Source organism: Podarcis raffonei, chromosome 4 (genome assembly GCF_027172205.1).
Source record: "Podarcis raffonei isolate rPodRaf1 chromosome 4, rPodRaf1.pri, whole genome shotgun sequence".
Taxonomy (NCBI): Eukaryota; Metazoa; Chordata; class Lepidosauria; order Squamata; family Lacertidae; genus Podarcis; species Podarcis raffonei.
The window spans coordinates 76,848,213-76,867,811 of NC_070605.1; the positions used below are offsets into that span (position 1 = coordinate 76,848,213).

General features: G+C 41.2%; 1 protein-coding gene across 1 annotated transcript; it reads left to right on the forward strand.

Moving 5' to 3' along the window:
- On the forward strand, positions 1 to 19,264 carry LOC128411796 (interleukin-1 receptor-like 2). Its single transcript, XM_053384228.1, has 11 exons — positions 1 to 530; positions 3,316 to 3,385; positions 3,945 to 4,194; positions 8,689 to 8,881; positions 10,027 to 10,192; positions 11,915 to 11,980; positions 12,811 to 12,934; positions 13,273 to 13,409; positions 15,103 to 15,231; positions 16,426 to 16,575; positions 16,969 to 19,264. Exons 2-11 carry the CDS (start codon positions 3,322 to 3,324, stop codon positions 17,367 to 17,369), a joined length of 1,680 nt encoding a protein of 559 aa, XP_053240203.1. The 5' UTR covers positions 1 to 530; positions 3,316 to 3,321; the 3' UTR covers positions 17,370 to 19,264.
- The last annotated feature ends 335 nt before the right edge of the window (positions 19,265 to 19,599 follow it).

Genomic DNA, 19,599 nt, shown 5'->3' on the forward strand with positions numbered 1-19,599 from the left:
CTATCTGGTAGGATACGGATTAGACTTGCTTCTGTAGCTTTCCTTACGCAGCGAGAAGTGTACGCTGGCAAGTTCGGTATACACCAGGCATTCCGTACAATGGAACTGCTCCACAGGGTGCTAAATTTCATGGTCTTCACCATCAGCAAATGTGCACACTTCCATAATGCCCAAAGCTGATTTTATAGAGGAGAAGATCAGAATGCAGCAACAGGTTTTTCTCTTCAACAGAGCTTCAAAAAGAGAGATGTGGTATGGCTGTTTTGAGCTCTCATCGGACATAAGGGTGTTTTGAGATATTAATGCGTCTTTTGTATTTCCATTTAAGGAGTACTGTAGACTTTCCAGCCTTTTTATATTGAACTGTTGCCAGAATAGACCCACACTCTATTCTTCCACGAAGGATTACAATAACAAGGGGCAAGGCAACTTTGGGGTGGAATTTTCTGGAAAGAAGATGTTTGGTGCTTCATCATGAGACACTACAGAGTTTTTGGACCTGAAAGGTGGTTGATTCTCTTCTGTCCCAGGTTTGTGGAATTAACTTTATAAAGGCTAACAATAACTGTCCAATATTTGAGAAAGGTTAATGAGAAAATTCTTTAGTATTTAGAAATGAGCAACTTAATGTGCTGGTATGATCTGCCATTGTATACTACAGTATTGTTTTCTTTTTAAAGGAATGTACATTTATTTATTAAAAATATTTGTATAGTGCTAAACCATGAACCGTATCAAAGCGGTTTACAACATTAAAAAAGATAAAAGCCATACAATGAAAGCATTAAAAAACGATTAAAAGCAGATGAGTTTACAATGGTTTACCATTGTAGGAGATTGCTTGCATAGGCGCTGGTGGAATAAAAAAGTTTTCATCAGGCGTTTTAAAAGTTGGCACAGAAGATACGCACTGAATCTCTATTGGCAGAGTGTCTGGACCGATGACACTAAAGACTCAGTTTCTCGTTGTTGTCAAATGTGACTCACAAACTCAGGGATGGACCAGCAATGCTCCTGAAGATGATTTCAGTGATTGTGCTGGGATATGAGAGTTCAGGTGATTCCTGAGATACCCTGGACCTAAAGATCCTATGAGATAGTAAGAAAATACTTTTAAAGCACTGATAATTTTAGCAGAAGCTAGGAATGGAGGCTAGAAATAATATTTCAGACTGTTAGAAACAACCATCTTTTTTTAAAAAAAGTAAAGTGGGAGACTTGAGCATCTTGGATTTTCACAGCTTAGTTGAAAATGCACTTTTTTCACAATCTCACTGTTAGATGACTGTATTATTAGAATAACTTCTTTTCTAGCTGCCATTGGTCAAATATAAATATTGCTCAGGAGAGGCTCTCCATTCCTTCAGAGAAGCTTTTCAGGATTTTTCTGTAGTATCTTGCCATTGGCCAAAGTTCAAAACTGGAATGTGAAAATCCTTCATGGTCTTCCCCACAATAACGAATAGAAGTAAAGTAAAATAATATAATGCAAAAATTGAGATTGAAACCAGCAACAAATAAATATGATAATGTTTGATCTAAAATGGCAGGTGACAAAAGAGGATCCTAAATGATCTCAGGTAGTTAATTATCTTTAATTTAATATTGATGACAGCCAGGGCAAAAATTTTATACCTGTGGTTAATTCTGCATCGATAGCTCTCAGCAAGAGTCAAATTTTTCCTTTTAGTGATTATAACTGTTAGATTCTAATGTCCATGTAGAAGAGCAGTTCAAGCAAAACTGGATGAAAGCAATTAATAATAACTATGTAAGCAATAACAGTCTACTAAATCTTCTGTGGGTATTGCTTGGTGCCAAACATACCGTGAGGCAGAGTGTGGCAGCTGCCTCAGGTATCAAATGCTGAAGGGAAAGGTGTGGACAGAGCTCTGGGTGTCATGCGGCGCCCTAAACAAGCTTGCTAACCTCAGGTGCAGTGAAGGATGCGGTCCTAGTGCCTTTGCAAATATAAGATTCAGCTGCCAGTCCAGTCAACTTCTGCATTTGGAATGGAGAGGGGGACGCCATCTTGTCTACTGCCCGAGGCAACAAATGTCTTGGCCCAGCCCTGACCTTACAAGCAGTGGCTAATGAACTATGGAATCATTACAATATCCTTCTGTGATTTTACAGCCTTATATTACAGGCTAGAGTCACAGTTACTTAACTATGTGGGCCAGGGAAGTGGGAAATTGCTTTGATTTCTCACTTTTTAGGTGTGTTGTTGTTGTTTATGTGTTGTAGCTGTACCTTTTGCCTTAATTGTCCGTGTCTTTTGGTCACTGAATAATGAATTTGCGGCGATCTTATTCCTTACATTTGAGGTTACTTCATATGCTTCATTTTTTAAATGTACCTGCTTAACCTCTATCTCAAAATATAATGCATGTTTGCAACTGTGTATATTAATACTGGGATGTGTGTTGTTGAGCTGGGATTGGCTGCAAACGCACGTGTGGAAGTCAATGACTCTCTCACAAATTCCAACCACGTTTTTCTGATCCAACTGTGTGGTGATTCTGACAATCGCCTTGGGCTGAGACTCATCTCCTCATAAACATATCCAGCCAGGGAACAGGTGGCATCTCTATATCTAGCAAGGCCTAGATGTGGCCAGGCAATGGTGTAGCAGTCAGGGTTGGACCTACAATGGCCGAGTGAGGCAGCCACCTCAGGGGAGGGGCAGGTGCTGGGCGCATGGAGTAGCAGAGAGAGATGTAAAGGCCATGCTAAGGTAGCCTGTTGCCCTCAGGTGAAGTGGAGGAAGCGTTTTCCTTGGCGGCCTTATTAGGATTTTGTTTGTGGAATGAGGGGTTGAGGAAACCATCTTGTTTGACCGAGGCAGATAGATGGCTTGGACCAGCTGTGGGAACAGAATGAGTTTTGTGTATGTGCATGAAAACTTAACATTTGCTTGCTGGTGCATGAACTAACATGTTGTGCGCTTTCAAAGGGATATGGCTCTCCGTAGCGAGCTATTTGTGTTACTAGAGCACAATAGTTATTAAGGTAGCTGCACCTTACTGTGGATGGTTAGCACCACAAAGGCTTCCCCATTCTCCATGTTGTAGGAGAATGATTTTCTCTTCATAGATGGAAAGATGAAAAGCTTTTCCTTTTGGTTTCTGTTGCATGAAGTGCTAAGAAACTTTTCCTTTTTTGAAGGCGGGAGAACAAAAAACTAGGGAAAAAACGCATTCTTGCAGCTGCAGGTACCAGTTACCAGTAAAAATAATAATGAAAGTGTTTTGGGGTTATGTATCAAGTTAAAATGGCATTAATGAATCTTCCTCTCTCTCTCCTTTTGTGTAGTAAAACATGAAGACCACATTAGGGATTTCCTGCACTGTTATGCTATCATTCTTCTATGTACTCAAATCAGGTGGGTGATACAGAAATTGATTTTGTGGAGAACTTTTGTGGGGGGGACACGATGCAATACTGAAAACCAGCAATCTTTGTTAGATGCCCCAAATACTCTAGGATTAAAACTCTGCCTTTTCACTGCTGTGCTGCCAATATTTGCTTTGTATGTTCACGATTATTCAAGGGTAAGTTTAAACTTATTATTTATTTCTTACATTATGTATTTATTTATTACCTCTGTAGTCCACCTTGTTTTTACCAAGGAGCACAAGGTGGTATACATGGCTGTCCCCCCATCTCATTTAATTCCTCACAACAACCCTGTGAGGTAGGTCAGGCTGAGAGGCAATCACTGGCCCAAGGTCACCCAGTGAGCTTCATGGCTTAGTGGGGATTTGAACCCTGGTCTCCCGGGTCCTAGTCTGACACTATAAGCTAAGATTACCTAACTTGCAGCATTGTGGGTAGATGTAGTTGGCTCCTATCGGCTAGCCGAAGTTGATTTCTCCTTTAACAGTCAATTAAAAAATCTCACTCGAAACTAAAAATAATAATATTTCCTCTCCTCCTTGCAGAGAAATGCATTGTCCAGGATATTAAAATTGCTAACCCATACGTTGCTGAAGGAGAACCTCTAGGACGCCATTGTTTTTTTTACCCAACACCAGATCTTGAAAACACACCCTATAATTTCAGCTGGTATACAAGTGGAAATGAAACACCTATAACGAAAGACCCATCCTCCAGAATTCATCAACGTGGAACAAAGCTGTGGTTTATTCCTGCAAGATATGAAGATTCTGGATTATATGAATGTGTTATACGGTCAGGACTTGGCATTAACTGTGGTGCATGTGTGTAAATGGCGGAGGGTGGTAATTCAGGCTGTAACATTGGAAATCTGACTGCAGTGGTACCTTGGTTCTCAAACTTAATCCGTTCCGGAAGATGGTTCCAAAACCAAAGCGTTCCAAAAGCAAAGCACGCTTTCCCATAGAAAGTAATGCAAAATGGATTAATCCGTTCCAAACTTTTAAAAACAACCCCTAAAACAGCAATTTAACATGAATTTTACTATCTAATGAGCATAGCTGTCAACTTTCAGATTTGAAAATAAGGGATCAGCAGCCTCGAAAATAAGGGATCAGCAGCCTCACCTGTCTTGGGGACAGTCTACAGGATATCTAACCATACAGGATAGCAGCGGGAAGCAGTGGGAAACGGCGCTGGAATAAGGGAATTTCCCACGTGTGTGACTTATTGTGTGACTGCAATAAACAATGTACTGCAGTCACACAATCAATCAGTAGCTGAACTGGGTTCCACACAGTCACAAAAACAAAACAAAAAGTTGCAAAAACAAAAATGCAAAATAAATAGCAAAAACAGACAGACCTCAGCGTAACACTCAAAACAGAAGTGGGACACTGAAAACGGAGCATGTTCAGCTTCCGAAAAATGTTCGCAAACTGGAACACTTACTTCCAGGTTTGCAGTGTTTGGGTTCCAAGTTGTTTGAGTACCAAAGCGTTTGAGAACCAAGGTACCGTTGTATTTCCCAGTGCAACAAATCTGAGATAAGCAGATATTGTTTAATTGCTGCTTGAGGCTGTGCTTTGCAGAGAGGTTGCAGATCATAGAATCGTAGAATGGGTAGGGACCCCAAGGGTCATCTAGATTGAACATCCCTCTCAAAAGCAAAATGAAAACAAAAATCGCATACACAAGAACCCCAATTCAATTCCTTGCAAGTGGAGCAAGTCTGTGTTCACAGCTTGGTGCAAGCAAAGCCTGTTTGACTTCAACTTCAAGCACCTTCTCCTGCTACTCCCAGGCCCAGCAACTTACCTGCAGCCATAGGGAAGGCAGAAGGTGGAAGCTGGCCCTCCACTCATATTAGAAAAATCCATTTCCACCAGGTAGGATTTGGGAGTTCATGTTCCAATATGCCCAGGGGTAACACAATGCTGTTTCCATTAATTTCCACTGGGAAGAAGGCCCTTGAGGCTATTTGCATCAATTTCCACAAGAGATGCTGGGCCATACTTTCATCTCCCTCCCTGACAAGAGTAGATGTCCCCCTGGGGAGTGGCAGTGCCTGCAGTTACTTCTACTGCCTTCCCCATCACTGAGGGGAGTCCCTGGGTCCTTGGGGGCAAGGAAAGGGGGAGGTGGCTGAGGTTGGTGTTCCATGAGCACCACTAAACTTTTTACAGGTGCTCTAAATGGGCATTGGGACGCGGGTGGCGCTGTGGGTTAAATCACAGAGCCTAGGACTTGCCGATCAATCAGAAGGTCAGCGGTTTGAATCCCCGCGATGGGGTGAGCTCCCATTGCTCAGTCCCTGCTCCTGCCAACCTAGCAGTTCGAAAGCACGTCAAAGTGCAAGTAGATAAATAGGTACCGCTCTGGCAGGAAGGTAAACGGCATTTCCGTGTGTTGCTCTGGTTTGCCAGAAGTGGCTTAGTCATGCTAGCCACATGACCTGGAAGCTGTACGCCGGCTCCCTTGACCAATAAAGCGAGATGAGCGCCGCAACCCCAGAGTCGGTCACGACTGGACCTAATGGTCAGGGGTCCCTTTACCTTTAAATGGGCATTAGAAGCTTGAACTTTTGCAAGTGCTCCACTAGAGTGGCTTTCAAAGTATGACATGTCAGGGTTTAACTTTAGGATGCTTGTATAGCATACCTTGAATGCTGCCCCCAATGTTCATGTTTATAGACAAAATGGTAATACCTGTTTTTGCCTTCAAAAGTTTGGCTGCCCTTTGCCAGCTACACCTTCATTGGAAGTTCTCACTGAAGAATCTTAACAGTAAAGACTCTTGTGGCACCTTAAAGACCCACAAATTCGTTGTGGTCTAAGCTTTCATGGGCTGTAGTCCATTTGATCTGTTCCATGCAGCACTATCTTAAGTGGAAAGTATACAAAAGCTTATACGGTGGTACCTTGGGTTACAGACGCTTCAGGTTACAGACTTCGCTAACCCAGAAATAGTACCTCGGGTTAAGAACTTTGCTTCAGGATGAGAACAGAAATTGTGCAGTGGCAGGGGGAGGCGCCATTAGCTAAAGTGTTACCTCAGGTTAAGAACAGTTTCTGGTTAAGAACGGACCTCCAGAATGAATTAAGTTCTTAACCCTAGGTACCACTCTATACACTTGCTAGTCTTTATGGTGACTTGAGACTTTTTGTTATTTTTGCTGAGGGATGACTGCCTTTTGGGGAATATTGTCAGATTTCATTCAAAGTTCTCATAATTCTAATTGACTGACACATGATTGTATAATAGCTCTGAATGTGTTTGACTCATACCAGTTAGAGCATCCCATTTCTTAGTATTTTCCAGCAGTATTTTCCTGCTCCCCCTTTTCCATTGCACAAAGCCATTCAGCCAAAATGGTATGCCATCTATCTTTGTCCTAAAATGACTGGTAATCTTTCGTTTATCCTCCCATCACCTAATCCTCAACTCGATGAAGTTCAGTAAAACTACACTCTCTGGATGAAAGCATTTCTTCAGGCATTCACAGTTATTTGACTGTAGAATGTGCACATTCCAGTTTATTTCAGTGTTTGTGCTTGCATTCCAGCAATATTGCCTAAGTCCAGGACAATCCGAACGTTTTCAAAACATCGTTAAAAAACACTGGTAAACGACTAAAAGGTTTTGTTTTGGAAAACCTTCAAACTGACGTAAGATTGGAATGACTGTCCTCTTCCATTGGGCAACCAGATTGAACTATTTTGGCAGAGATCTATTAGAAAGGATTCCTTTGCAAATTGGGAGATTTCAGATGTTGCACCCTTAGGTATGGAAGCGTCAGGTTTAGGTCCTGTAATTTTAGTGGGTATTCGTTTATGACCATCTATTTCCCCATTTCCATTTGTTTACATATTTGGTCCAAGAAGTACAATCCTATATGTGTCTTCTCCAAGGGTGAGAAATCCTTTTTTTCTGCCTGAGGGCCACATTCCCTCTTGCATAACTTTTCAAGAGCCACATGGGTGGGACCAAGAAGTGGGCGGATCACTGAATGTAAATTTTAACTTTTTACCGTAGGATAGTTTTTACACACAGTCATGCATTTCTCTTTATCCCCCATACAGTCAAGAAAGGCCTTCTTACAGTTCAAGTACACATTCCACCCAGGCAAAGAATACTCAAGGAGAGTATGAATCAGGCCCAGTGAAGGGTCTGGAAAGAGTCCTGGGGGCCAGACAGAGAAGCCTGGAGGACTGCAATTGCCCCTCAGGCCTGACCATCCCCACCCCTAGTCATGGGGGAAGCCAGGATTTATGTTGTGATGGGGGCAACCCCATCCTCTATCTGGCACTGTCTAGCAGCTTCAGAATGAAACATTTCAACAACAGTTGTTTTAAAATTACCATATTTTTTGCTCTATAAGACTCACTTTTTCCCTCCTAAAAAGTAAGGGGAAATGTGTGTGTGTCTTAAGGAGCGAATGCAGTGCTGCGCAGCTATCCCAGAAGCCAGAACAGCAAGAGGGATTGCTGCTTTCACTGCGCAGCGATCCCTCTTGCTGTTCTGGCTTCTGAGATTCAGAATATTTTTTTTTCTTGTTTTCCTCCTCCAAAAACTAGGTGCGTCTTGTGGCCTGGTGCGTCTTATAGAGCGAAAAATACGGGACTTTCTTCTGACAAGTTTTCAGAAAAAGCTGTCAAAATCTTCAGTCATTTGAAAACTAAGTTAAATAAAAAATTTATGTCAGGGAGTACCTTTCATGTAGTTAATGAGTATATTTTGCAAAATTACAAAGAACACACAATTTTTATCTTATTTTTTTAAAAAAATCTAGACTAAAACAACTTTTCTTGGATTTGCTGAAAACCTTTCACAGTATAATCCAAGTGACCGCAGCATGCTTTTCAGTTTCAAATATTCTGATTATTTCTACTTTTAGTGAAGTATTATTTATTTATTTGATTTAGGGGTGGGGGAGCTGCCTCCATGCCCCTCTGGCTACACCCATGCCCCTAGTCTAGGCTGAAGTACACCCCTATGAGTTCAATGGGACTTACTCTGGAGTAAAAGATTGCAGCCTCAATAAAGTAGAGAGGGGTCTATTTGGTAACAAAATTGTGCTTGCTATTGTGTCGTCACTATAACAAAAGGTATCCAAACAGCCGCCTTCCTTATCTTATTGCTAGGAGCTCCTTTGGGATTAGCGAAAAGGAAAGAGCGTAAGATAATAATTGTGAGGGTGGGGGGTAACACTTGGAATGGCTGTGGGTACGCTTACGCTGCAAAAGCATAAAACTGAAGTAATTTTAACTCTGACACTTTCATGTTTAGTTACCAGAATTCGACAATATGCTACAGAAATAGGATTAGAATACTGGTTGTCAACGACAGTGCCACTCTCTGTTTTAATGAGAAGTCCAGCTACAATCAAACGGTACCAAAAGGATCAGCTGCAAAGATTGTGTGTTCTAACACGGAGGACTTGACACGAGAGCTGGATTTTTTCTCTGTTCGTTGGTATAAGGTACAGACCCTTATAGGTCCCCCTCTTCTGTGGTACTTCCCCATCACTTCTTTTCTTCCAATGAATACTTAACGTTAATGTTAGTAACTTCTCAATGCCACATTTCTCTCACAACTGAAGAGCCAGGGCAGTGGGGGGGGGAGTATATCTGAAGGAGTGTCTCCACCCCCATCGTTCTACCCAGACACTGAGGTCCAGCGCTGAGGGGCTTCTGGTGGTTCCCTCACTGCGAGAAGCCAAGTTACAGGGAACCAGGCAGAGGGCCTTCTTGGTAGTGGCGCCCGCCCTGTGGAACGCTCTCCCACCAGATGTCAAAGACAACAACTAAAAGACTTTTAGAAGACATCTGAAGGCAGCCCTCTTTAGGGAAGCTTTTAATGTTTGATGTATTACGGTATTTTAATATTTTGTTGGAAGCCGCCCAGAGTGGCTGGGGAAGCCCAGCCAGATGGGCGGGGTATAAATAATAAATTATTATTATTATTATTATTGATGGGAAGCATCGTCAGGTGGGGTGGGAGCACTCACCTCTTCCATTGCCCACTTATTTTCTCCAGCAAAATCTCCCAGGCTACAATTAAAATCATTTATTTTCCCATCTGGGTTATGAAACTGGAAGTGAGCCCAAGGCAGGCAACTCCCTTCATTCCAGTTTTCTCAAGAAGCGTGGGTTTGGAACTACATATTCTCTTAGGCAGCTCAGTCTCAAACTAGACATAAATGGGATGGCACATAAATTTAGTACGTTGCAACTTCTCCAGAGCTCATTACAGCAAAAAGTATACAGGGCAGGCAGACACACGCTTGCCACTTTGCCTCTTTACTCAAAACAAATAATGTAACATATATTAACATAATACAACCAGGTTATTTCATAAGAAAAAGTCGCTATGGTGCTTTTTAAAAAGGTCAGTGTACAATACTGCTCTTCATGCTGAATGTTTGACTGAATAGTTATTGGGTACATTATATAAAACAGAGGAACATTATAATTTCTCTTAGTTTTGCCTTCCTCTACAGTGAATTTGTTTAGCATAAGACTCTATACAGAGATTTGTTCAGGAGAAGCCAAACTAAGCATGAGCAAATAGTGTGTACTTTTCACATTCTGTGTGCATTTAAATTGAACCTTTGTTTGCTTTTAGGAATGCAAGGCAGTGCAGCAGGATGAACGAGTTTTTGTCTTGCAATCGTATCTTGTAATAAACAACGTGAGAGAAGATGATAAGGGAAAATATGAATGTAAAATAACGTACACTTATTTGGGGAATCAATATAATGTTTCAAGGAGCATTTTTGTGATTGTTAAAGGTAAATCTTTATCTTTTAGTTCCTTGGTAAAGACTGTATTTTGTACAAATATTCCCTACGTAATGGGGTTGTATGCAGTTTTAATTTTAAAACTTTAATCCATGTTTAGTTTTATTGTATGAGGTCTCCAGTACATCCCTTAGAGATTACATTCCTTAGAGATTTCCTCACACCTCCACCACATATGTATTGTTCCTATTTCTTTGCCACATCTCCAACAAAGGTTGGATTTCAATTTATATATCTTTGCCAACTTAACTGGTGTTAAGTACCACCTATGGAACATCTTGATAAAATTTTATTTGATTGTATATAAGGCGGTAAATGGAATATCTTCTCACGAGAGTTTCTCCCATTGCTCTAGATAAATAGTCCGACATCTTGGGCCCATTTAATCACCGTTTCTTTCACTTCTTCATCCATCAATTCCCAGTCCAGTTAAAGATTATATGTTTTAGATAGCAATTTCTTATTTTTTTGAATTATTATAATATTGAATTTTGAATCCTCTTTTGCAAAGCCTTTCTTTTGATCAGAATTATGGTACGTAGCTACCTGCTCTGTCAGGAACAAGTTTTAACCAGGCAGGGCAACCCAGTTTGATTGCCTGAGGGGGAAGGTGAAACCCTACAAAGGGTTGAGTGAGTGTTGTTGGTTTGTCTAGGTGGGAAAAGTCTATATTGAGACTTGCTTTTAAAAAGAGTGTGGTTTAAAGCTCTTTGCAAAGAGTGTGTGCTTTGAACCAAGTTCTGTGTCTTGTTTATGTAACCATCACATTTGGAATCCCCATTAAATGCTGTTAAATAAATAGTTTTGTTTTGTTTCAGAAGTGCATCCTCATACCAGGGGCATGTGGTCAATGGTCTAGCGGGGACTAGGCTAGTCCCCTAAATGTTCCCCTGGCACCTCCTTCCCAAAGGCTTGGAAGCTTCTCCCCAGTTTAGGAAGGAAGGTGCTATGCTGTGCTCATGCGTGTGATTCCCCCCACCCCCATCACACTTGCAAGCTGGTGCCTCTGGCCCTCACTGTTCCCCTACAAAAAAATTCACCGTACGCTACTGCCTCATACTTTGAACCTCTGGGAGTGGACAAGGGGCAGTCTTCAAAGAAGCACAATACCTTGCTTCTGACTCACAAATGCTGCCACAAACAGTCAATTCCAGACCTCTCCTGTGTTAAAAACAGGAGAGTTGTGTCTTTTAGCACACTCATAAAATTGGTTGTGTTACCCAGAGCCCATATTTAGTGTGGGTGTCTGTCACACTGTTTGTAGGCAAGGCATTTGCTGTTCTGCTTCTGGCAGCAAAATGTCTCAGACCAGTCCTGGTGATAGTTCAGGAGAGTATCAAGTTAGGGCATTTGGCTTCTCCTCTGACTTTCTCCTTACTTTCTTCTCTAGCAGACTTTGGCTTCCAGTTTCTGGGCTCCTAAGGAAGGAGTGGAAATTAAAGAATAAACTCCACCCAGTTGGGGTGGAGAGAGCTCTCTGCCATCTCCCTGAGATTTTGCCCTGGAGCCTAGGGAACATATTCTGTTGTAAAGACCTCTGGGCCATACTGAGGCCTGGACGCTTTCTCCCATCGTCAAGAGTCAAGACAATATCTATTATTATATGTTGACCATATCTATTATCTGAACTATTATGGAAATCCCATCCCCCCAAAAGAGTTGTTGTTCTCTATCTGATCTTATAAAAATATTTCTGTCTTCTTCTGTTGCTAGCGAATGAACCAAAGAAAAGAACTGAGATTCTGTACCCCAGAAATAATACTATTGAAGCTGAACTTGGTAAGTCATTTAGTATTTTCATATTTTAAAGAGAACTGGCCGAACAAAAACGCCTACAACAACACAAAATGAACACGAACCCAATCATTTCATTATTTCCATGAGTCGAAGGCACTGTTATCAGTAGTTATCGCTAGCATTGCAATTTCTAAGTAGTTCCTTATTTGGCTGTTCAGTGTCCCCCTGCTTTTGCTGCAGAATTTTCGAAATCTGCAGAGCTCCGATAATTGTATTTTGTGCATGGTTTACTCTTGTTGTCGTTGGTATCCATCTGTCTCAAGAGGAGATGGAAGAGTTTGCCATCAGGGTAAAGTCAAAGTGTTGGAGAGTTATAGTGCCTGCTGTAGCTGTAGAGACCTATATGGGCAAGACATGTTTTGTTGCAGATGGGGCAGATGAAAGCGTCTGGTTTCACTGTTCAGATGTACCATGACATTTCTTCTCTCTGTTCTCCTCCCAGAGGTCTCTTCTGGGCACTGCTGTGGATACATGACCTCACTGTCTATCTTCATGCCCTGCAGTCATCTGCAAGGGATACCCAAACATTGGGGTTAATGTTGCCAGCCTTCATGTCACATTTGCAGACATCTTTATAATGCAAGGTTGGCCTGTCAACAGGCCTGGTGCCTGAATCCAGCTTTCCCGTAAAGCAGATCTTTGAGGGGATCCTGCCATCTTTCATTCTGTGTACACGACCAAGCCAGCGTAGACATCACTGAAACAAACAATGAGAGATTATATACCAGAAGATGTGATGATAGTCACATGATTGTACAACTACAATTTACTGAAAGTGTCTTACGGCCATTTTCTGATAATGAATTTTGCAGGCTCCAAAATATCTACGATGTGCAATGTGTCAAGTTACAGAAACTCTTTAAATAGCATCACCTGGAAAGTCAATAATACTCCAGTAAACTTCCTGTTTAAAGGTAGAATTGAAGAAGGATTCGAGTAAGTATATCCATTTTTAATGTAAATAAATCCAGCATGATTTGTTTCCTCTCGTTGTGTACTCATGACAAATGGCATGGGACACTTCTGTCCTTCAGCTTTGTCCACAGCAGATTCCACACAGGATCTCGTTTAGAAAATGGCCATGTATAAAATCTGCACAGCTGCATGACAGGGTAGATTGAATCGGTCCAAGAGTGAATGATGTGACCTTGTCCACCAAACAGCTAGTTTAAATCTGGGCTGCAGTTTTTGCACCTGGAAATCCTTTGCTGAAACCCCCACAATGCCCCTTTAGAACACATTTTCAATGTGTACTTCTACTACTTTTTGAACAGAAAAGACTTCCCTGTTGAAGGAGCATGGGCTTATGTTGTCCCTCTGACCATCAATGAGGTGAAAAATGAAGATTATGACCAGCGGTTTGTTTGCCAGGCGGGCGAAGTTGCTGCATACTTCTTAATACAACGCCCACGTACGTATGTCATCTGGTATTTTTATTAGTAAAAAAATGAATAATCGTGAAGAATGCAAATTAATAAACAAACCTTCCAAATTGCCTCTGGAGGGTTGAGGACCCTCTGGAGAAGATTTGTGTGTGTGTGTGTGGAGGGGTGCGCACATGAGGAGAGGAGAGGAAAGAGAAGTGCTTCTGCACCAGGAGAAAACCTCTGGTTACTTTGTTATGAAGGTAAATGGCGTTTCCATGCTCTCTGGTTTCTGTCACAGTGTTCCATTGTGCCAGAAGCAGTTTAGTCATGCTGGCCACATGACCTGGAAAGCTGTCTGTGGACAAATGCTGGCTCCCTCGGCCTGAAAGTGAGATGAGCGCCACAACCCAATAGTCACCTTTGACTGGACTTAACCAGTCCTTTACTTTACCTAGTAGCGATCAAGATGAGCCAGGATGAACCTCTGCATATGCTTGGAAATATGCCCTTTTGATAGCAGGGAGATTTCTTTCTAGTACACTGAGAATTTGCAGCCATGGTTGATGTCTAACTTTCTTTGGATTCTGCTCACAAATTTAGAATATTCTCACACTTCATATTTCATGCTAACAGTCTCCAGACTTTGCTTTGGTAGGGAACTGAGGCAAATTTTTCAAATGCTGAAACTGCATTTTTAAATAAATAAAGGTGGGCTGGTGCTAGAGCCTCTTTCTCCCAAAGCCTGCAGGTTCTGGTGTTGGTATCCCATATGCTCATCTCTCCATGCCTCTTTTGCAGCTGGAAGGTCAAGCAACATACCATGAGGAAGGAGCGTATTTGCTCTAGCTCACCCTCAAGACCATAGGAGCCAACTGCTAGGGGCCATGGGGGCTTCAGCCCTCACAATAAAATATTTGAGGGGGCCAAGCCCCCAGAAAGTTAATGGGTATTCCTATTCAAATGGTGTGGGTGCGCTGCATCATGTGATCGATTATGCAGGGCAAGGCTTACCTGGGCCCCCACAATATTTTATTCAAGTTGGCACCGCTGCTGTTATTGGATTCCCATCAACCCACAATGCTCTAGATCAGTGGTTCTCAACCTGTGGGTCCCCAGATGTTGTTGGGCTACAACTCTCATCATCCCTGAGCTCTGGCCTTGCTAGCTAGGGGTGATGGGAGTTGTAGTCCAACGACATCTGGGGACCCACAGGTTGAGAACCGCTGCTCTAGGACATGGGTAGGCAAACTAAGGCCTGGGGGCTGGATCCTGCCCAATCGCCTTCTAAATCTGGCCCGTGGATGGTCCTGGAATCAGCGTGTTTTACATGAGTAGAACGTGTGCTTTTATTTAAAATGCATCTCTGGGTTATTTGTGCGGCATAGGAATTCGTTCATATTTTTTTCTCAAAATATAGTCCGGCCCCCCACAAGGTCTGAGGGAGAGTAAACCGGCCTCCTGCTGAAAAAGTTTGCTGACCCCTGCTCTAGGATAATGGGAGTTGTGGTCCATCTATTCTGCAATGCATCTACGTGGACTAGATGACCCTTCTGGTCCCTTCCAGCTCTACAGTTCTATGATTTTAATATCTGGAGGGCCCAACATTTCCAATTCCTGCCCTAGTGGAATCCCAGTTGCTTACCCTACTTTGAAATATTCATATATGCTTTGCTTGTCTGATCCTGGTACATCTGAGTGGCTCCACTTTTTTCATTTTCATTTTCTTTTCCATTTCAGCCAAAAATATCTTGGGACTGATTGCACTGGTATTGCTCATTTTTGTTCCTGTGCTAATCTGCGCATTGTTCAAGATTGAGCTTGTACTTTGGTATCGGAAGTCATGCCACCCTTTTCTTCATAAAAAAGGTAATGGTGTATTATTTACTGCGAAGTACTACGAAAGGGAAGGAATGCAGTGCCTGTATCTGCGGCCACAAAAATAAAAGCAAAGAAGGGGGTGCAGGAAGCATGCCATAGCAAAGCAATGGGCGGCTGTAGTCATGTGATATCTACAGATGGATTGGTTGCAAGACAGTGGCTAATGGTTGAGATTCAGTGCCGATTATTTTGTTATCGGAGGTGCCATTCCCTTGAACCTTCCATACTGTTGCTGTAGAAACCCAGGTGGGCAGGGCTAGTAATGTGGCTCATCTCTGACTCATCCACTTCCAGCAGCTGACCATGTTGGCTTTGAAAGTAGCCCCCATGCCAACTCCTCTCATGCAAACTCCTAGGTTAAAAAATGACTAGAGTGGTAGGGGAAGGAACCGAAATAAAGCTCGCAGCCCAAGCTGCCCCTGTATCTTGTCCCAAAGCAGGATTGCCCATTGAATGTCACTTAAAAACGTGAGATATATGCTGATCTAATTGCTGATAATAGGCAGCATAAAAATAACACAGTATACCTAGCACCTTATGTTATTATTTAGCTCTGCCAATTGCCTTGGTCTGCAGTGTTCAGTTTCTTTCTTTTCTTTTTTTTTAATATTATTTATTAAATTTCCATTTTCACAATCCAATCCAATCATATTATACATTCCAAATTATACAAATTATCCAATAATCAAACAGTCCCAATATTATAAATTTTTGGTTGTCTTCTCATGCTTTGAGATTGGAGGGAATCCTAATCACCTCATAGTTCTACTTCATAACCGTTACAATAATTCCCATAATTCATTCTGATGTTAATCCTTCATTATTTTCAACAATTTCTGAGTTCATTCTGCAAATGAGTTAAGTCAAAACATTTCTGTGTGGATTTTATGTCTTTCTTCTTCTTCTTTATGCTCCAAATCTGTAATCCAAGATTCCCCTCTGTAAATTCGCATAATCTCTTCACAAACTGGTGTTGCCTAGTCAGTCTAGGAGTCTTCCAGTGCAGGCGGCTGCCATATCGACACACAGTCCACATAGAATCAAATCATGGCGTCTGCCCAATGTTGTTCCTTAACCAGCTGCTATTCAAACATTAGCTTTTCTTGGAGGGGGTTTACCAAGTAAAACTGGAAATGCAAGTATCAAAGAGTAAAATATTAGAGGTTTACATGTGGTGTTCAGTTTCAGATGGCAAGATCTATGATGCCTACGTACTGTATCCAAAAACAGATACCCAAGATGGTTTTGCTCTGAAAGTGCTTCCTGAGGTTTTGGAGAAAAAGTGTGGGTATAATCTATTTATCCTTGGCCGGGATGACTTACCAGGAAAAGGTAAAAAAAGAAAAGAAAAAAGCATTCATTCATCCTTATTGTTTTTTAAATGAAAGAGGTTGTCTCAGTTTCATCCATAAACTAATGAGGTGTTAATAACTTGCAATAACTGATAGTCATCTTGCAGTTCTGTTTAATATGGAGCACGAACCTTTCCATCCTGCTTGCTTGCTTTTGAGCCAAAGTTGGATACACACACAGAGTTGAATACGTATTTCAAATCCCAAGGCATCAATATGTTATGTGTATATGGTCGGATATCTGGGATTTTTCCTCCTAAGAAAAATTCCTGCATTGTTAAGAATCCATGAATATCACAAAAAAGTAGGTGATTTACTTGCAGAAGCCCATATTTGATGTGGTATTTATCTTATTTATTTATTTAATTTACAGCTGTAGTCAACGTTATTGATGAAACCATTAAGCAAAGCAGAAGGCTAATCATTATTTTAGTACCAGGATTTCAAACCTACAGTATATCACAAGGGGTTCCTGAGGAGCAAATAGCTTTGTACAATGCCCTTATGAGTGAAAGTGCTGGAATGAAAGTCATTCTGATTGAAATGGGTAAAATAGAGGATTACAGCAGCTTGCCAGAATCCATTAGATACATAAAGCAAAAGCAGGGAGCCATTAGATGGAAAGGTGACCTTACGAAGAAGCATTCTTATTCTGCAAATACCAAGTTCTGGAAAAAGGTCAGATACCGAATGCCACTGGGACACCAGATTTCTCCAGAACTACCTTTGGTGCCAACATCTCTCAATACAACAGAAACCCTCGTATCCTTTTAACAACTCCTGGTGCAGCTGTTTCAAAAGGCTACTTTGATGGATGATGCTATTACAGCCACCATTTGTACATGGTAAACGGACTCTTTTGACAACATCACTTCCACTAGCATTTCTTAATGTACCAAATTCACATGCTGTTTCAAACAAAAAATGATAAACTTGAAACGACTTATTTCTACTAATGTACGATGAGCTGGGTTTTTCGTTTGTTTCTCTTGTTGTGGGAGGAAAACTACACACAGTGGCTACATTCCAGCTGAATGCATGTGGATCAGCTACACCCGTGTATCCTGTTTTAAAGAAAGCTGAAATGTTGACAACCAGCTGTTTAGTGAATCTAGACCACCACCTTCCTCCTCCTGCCAATCAGCCTATCAATAGGATTTTAGCTTTGTGCAAAAGGTTGGCTCACAGAAGGGAATCACATCTGGAGCATAGGTCTTTGTGTCTGATACACCACCTGGCTAGAGACAGATCCATGGAAGCAGGGCTGCCATACTCCAAAAAGTGAAAATCTGGACACCATTCAGCGATTTCCACATGGACACTTTTTCCTACAACTGAATTCCAGCCACGTCCGGGAAATTCTGGATGTATGGCAACCCTAATGGAAGTCTCTTTCTGTGAACACGTAGGCCCTAGCTACATTTGGCCAATTGTTTCTTTGTTCTGCTGAAATTCAACCTTGCAGTTTTTTCATTGTTTACTCTTACTGTATTATGGTAGCACTTGACGACTGACTTAGATGTGGCTGAAATCATTTGCAGCCTCTTATATGCACCATTTCATCTGAACTCAACCTTTGCAATATTCAGGGAGTAGTTGGGTTACTTTGTGAATTGTCACTGTGTTTATATTGGACTTTCGTTTAAGTTTTGATGTAATAGTCAGACTGTGTTTTTTATATTTTATTTCCCTTGCCCCCCAGTGCTTATTCATCCCCTGCAAATACATACACACACCTGCCCCAATTTTGATTTAATTCGCAAACACCATGGAAACGGCCATCCTTCAAAATTCACACTTCTCTGAACTTTGCAATGTAGTTTTCCAGAAAATTAATTTGTATAAAAATGCATATACTTGGGTTAAGTGTCCACAAAAATGTGCATATACAGGAAAATAACATACAGAAATGCATCATTTTAGAGGATGTTGCTTTGCAAAAATGTGTCTTAGGCAAATCACATATGAGCATGTGTATAACAGGAGTAATTTGCATTAAAATGCTGATGGATTTTAATGAAGAAAAATTCACAAACTGATGTGGAAATGTGGACCTAAGATTGGAAAACTGGGAAAATTGAAATGAACAAGTTTGCCTATCCTTACTTATATCAATGCTTCATACATTGAGTGAACAGGACTCTAGTCCATGAATGCTTATGTCGTAATAAAATAATTATCCGTGAATCCAACATAGAGTAGACCCATCAAAAGTAATAAACATGACTGAGGTCCATTAATGTAAATGGGTTTACTCTGTGTAGTTGGATACAACTCTCTGGCTTAAAGTACCATAAGACTGTTTGTTCCTTTGCAATATTTTCCTTCTGCGATTCTTGTTATGAATAGTAATGATTCTCAGGAAATACATTTTTTTACGGATAAACATGTAATGTTTCAGAGGTAGAGAAGTTTTTAACTTCGAGTTCTTTTATTGATTTAGAAGGGGCAAAAGAATACTAAAAAGTAAAATGTGAAATATATTATTATTATTTATTGAATTTATATAACACGCTATACTTGGAGGTCTCAGTCTGGTTCACAGAACCATCAGTATCAAACTGTAAGAAACCTACTTGTGAAATAACTCCAACCATGATAAATTGGGGAATGGACAATGATATACATTTTTTTATTGACAAAAATGTTCAGGAAAGATGACGTGGTTTGGACTTGAACAGGAATATAGCAAAGCAGCATTACTTAACTAAACCCACAATAGTCATTATGACAAAGGCTGTTGCACAATTTTTAAATAATCATGCTGTTTGGGTTTCAGTCTGGTGGCTTCCAGGTCACCTGTTCATTAAGCATTCATCCTGATTTGTTTGCACAATTTTTGTGAGGAGGGGTGTCACATAATGCCTGTTCAGCGGTCATTTTTTAAAAAATTGCACATTCATGATGATCTGTGCTCCTGATGCTTTTGGAGCAGTCACACACAATCCCGCTTTCAGTACTGTTTGCCCCTGCAAAAGTTTGGGTTCATTTCCAAGCAGTGTAT

What these genes read in the sequence shown, in the direction of transcription:
- LOC128411796 (XM_053384228.1), top strand. Translation starts at nt 3,322, where the DNA reads ATGAAGACCACATTAGGGATTTCCTGCACTGTTATGCTATCATTCTTC. An exon ending in TTATATGAATGTGTTATACG is followed by an intron (nt 4,195 to 8,688) that starts GTCAGGACTTGG and finishes TTTCATGTTTAG; the next exon opens with TTACCAGAATTCGACAATAT. An exon ending in TCTCTGTTCGTTGGTATAAG is followed by an intron (nt 8,882 to 10,026) that starts GTACAGACCCTT and finishes GTTTGCTTTTAG; the next exon opens with GAATGCAAGGCAGTGCAGCA.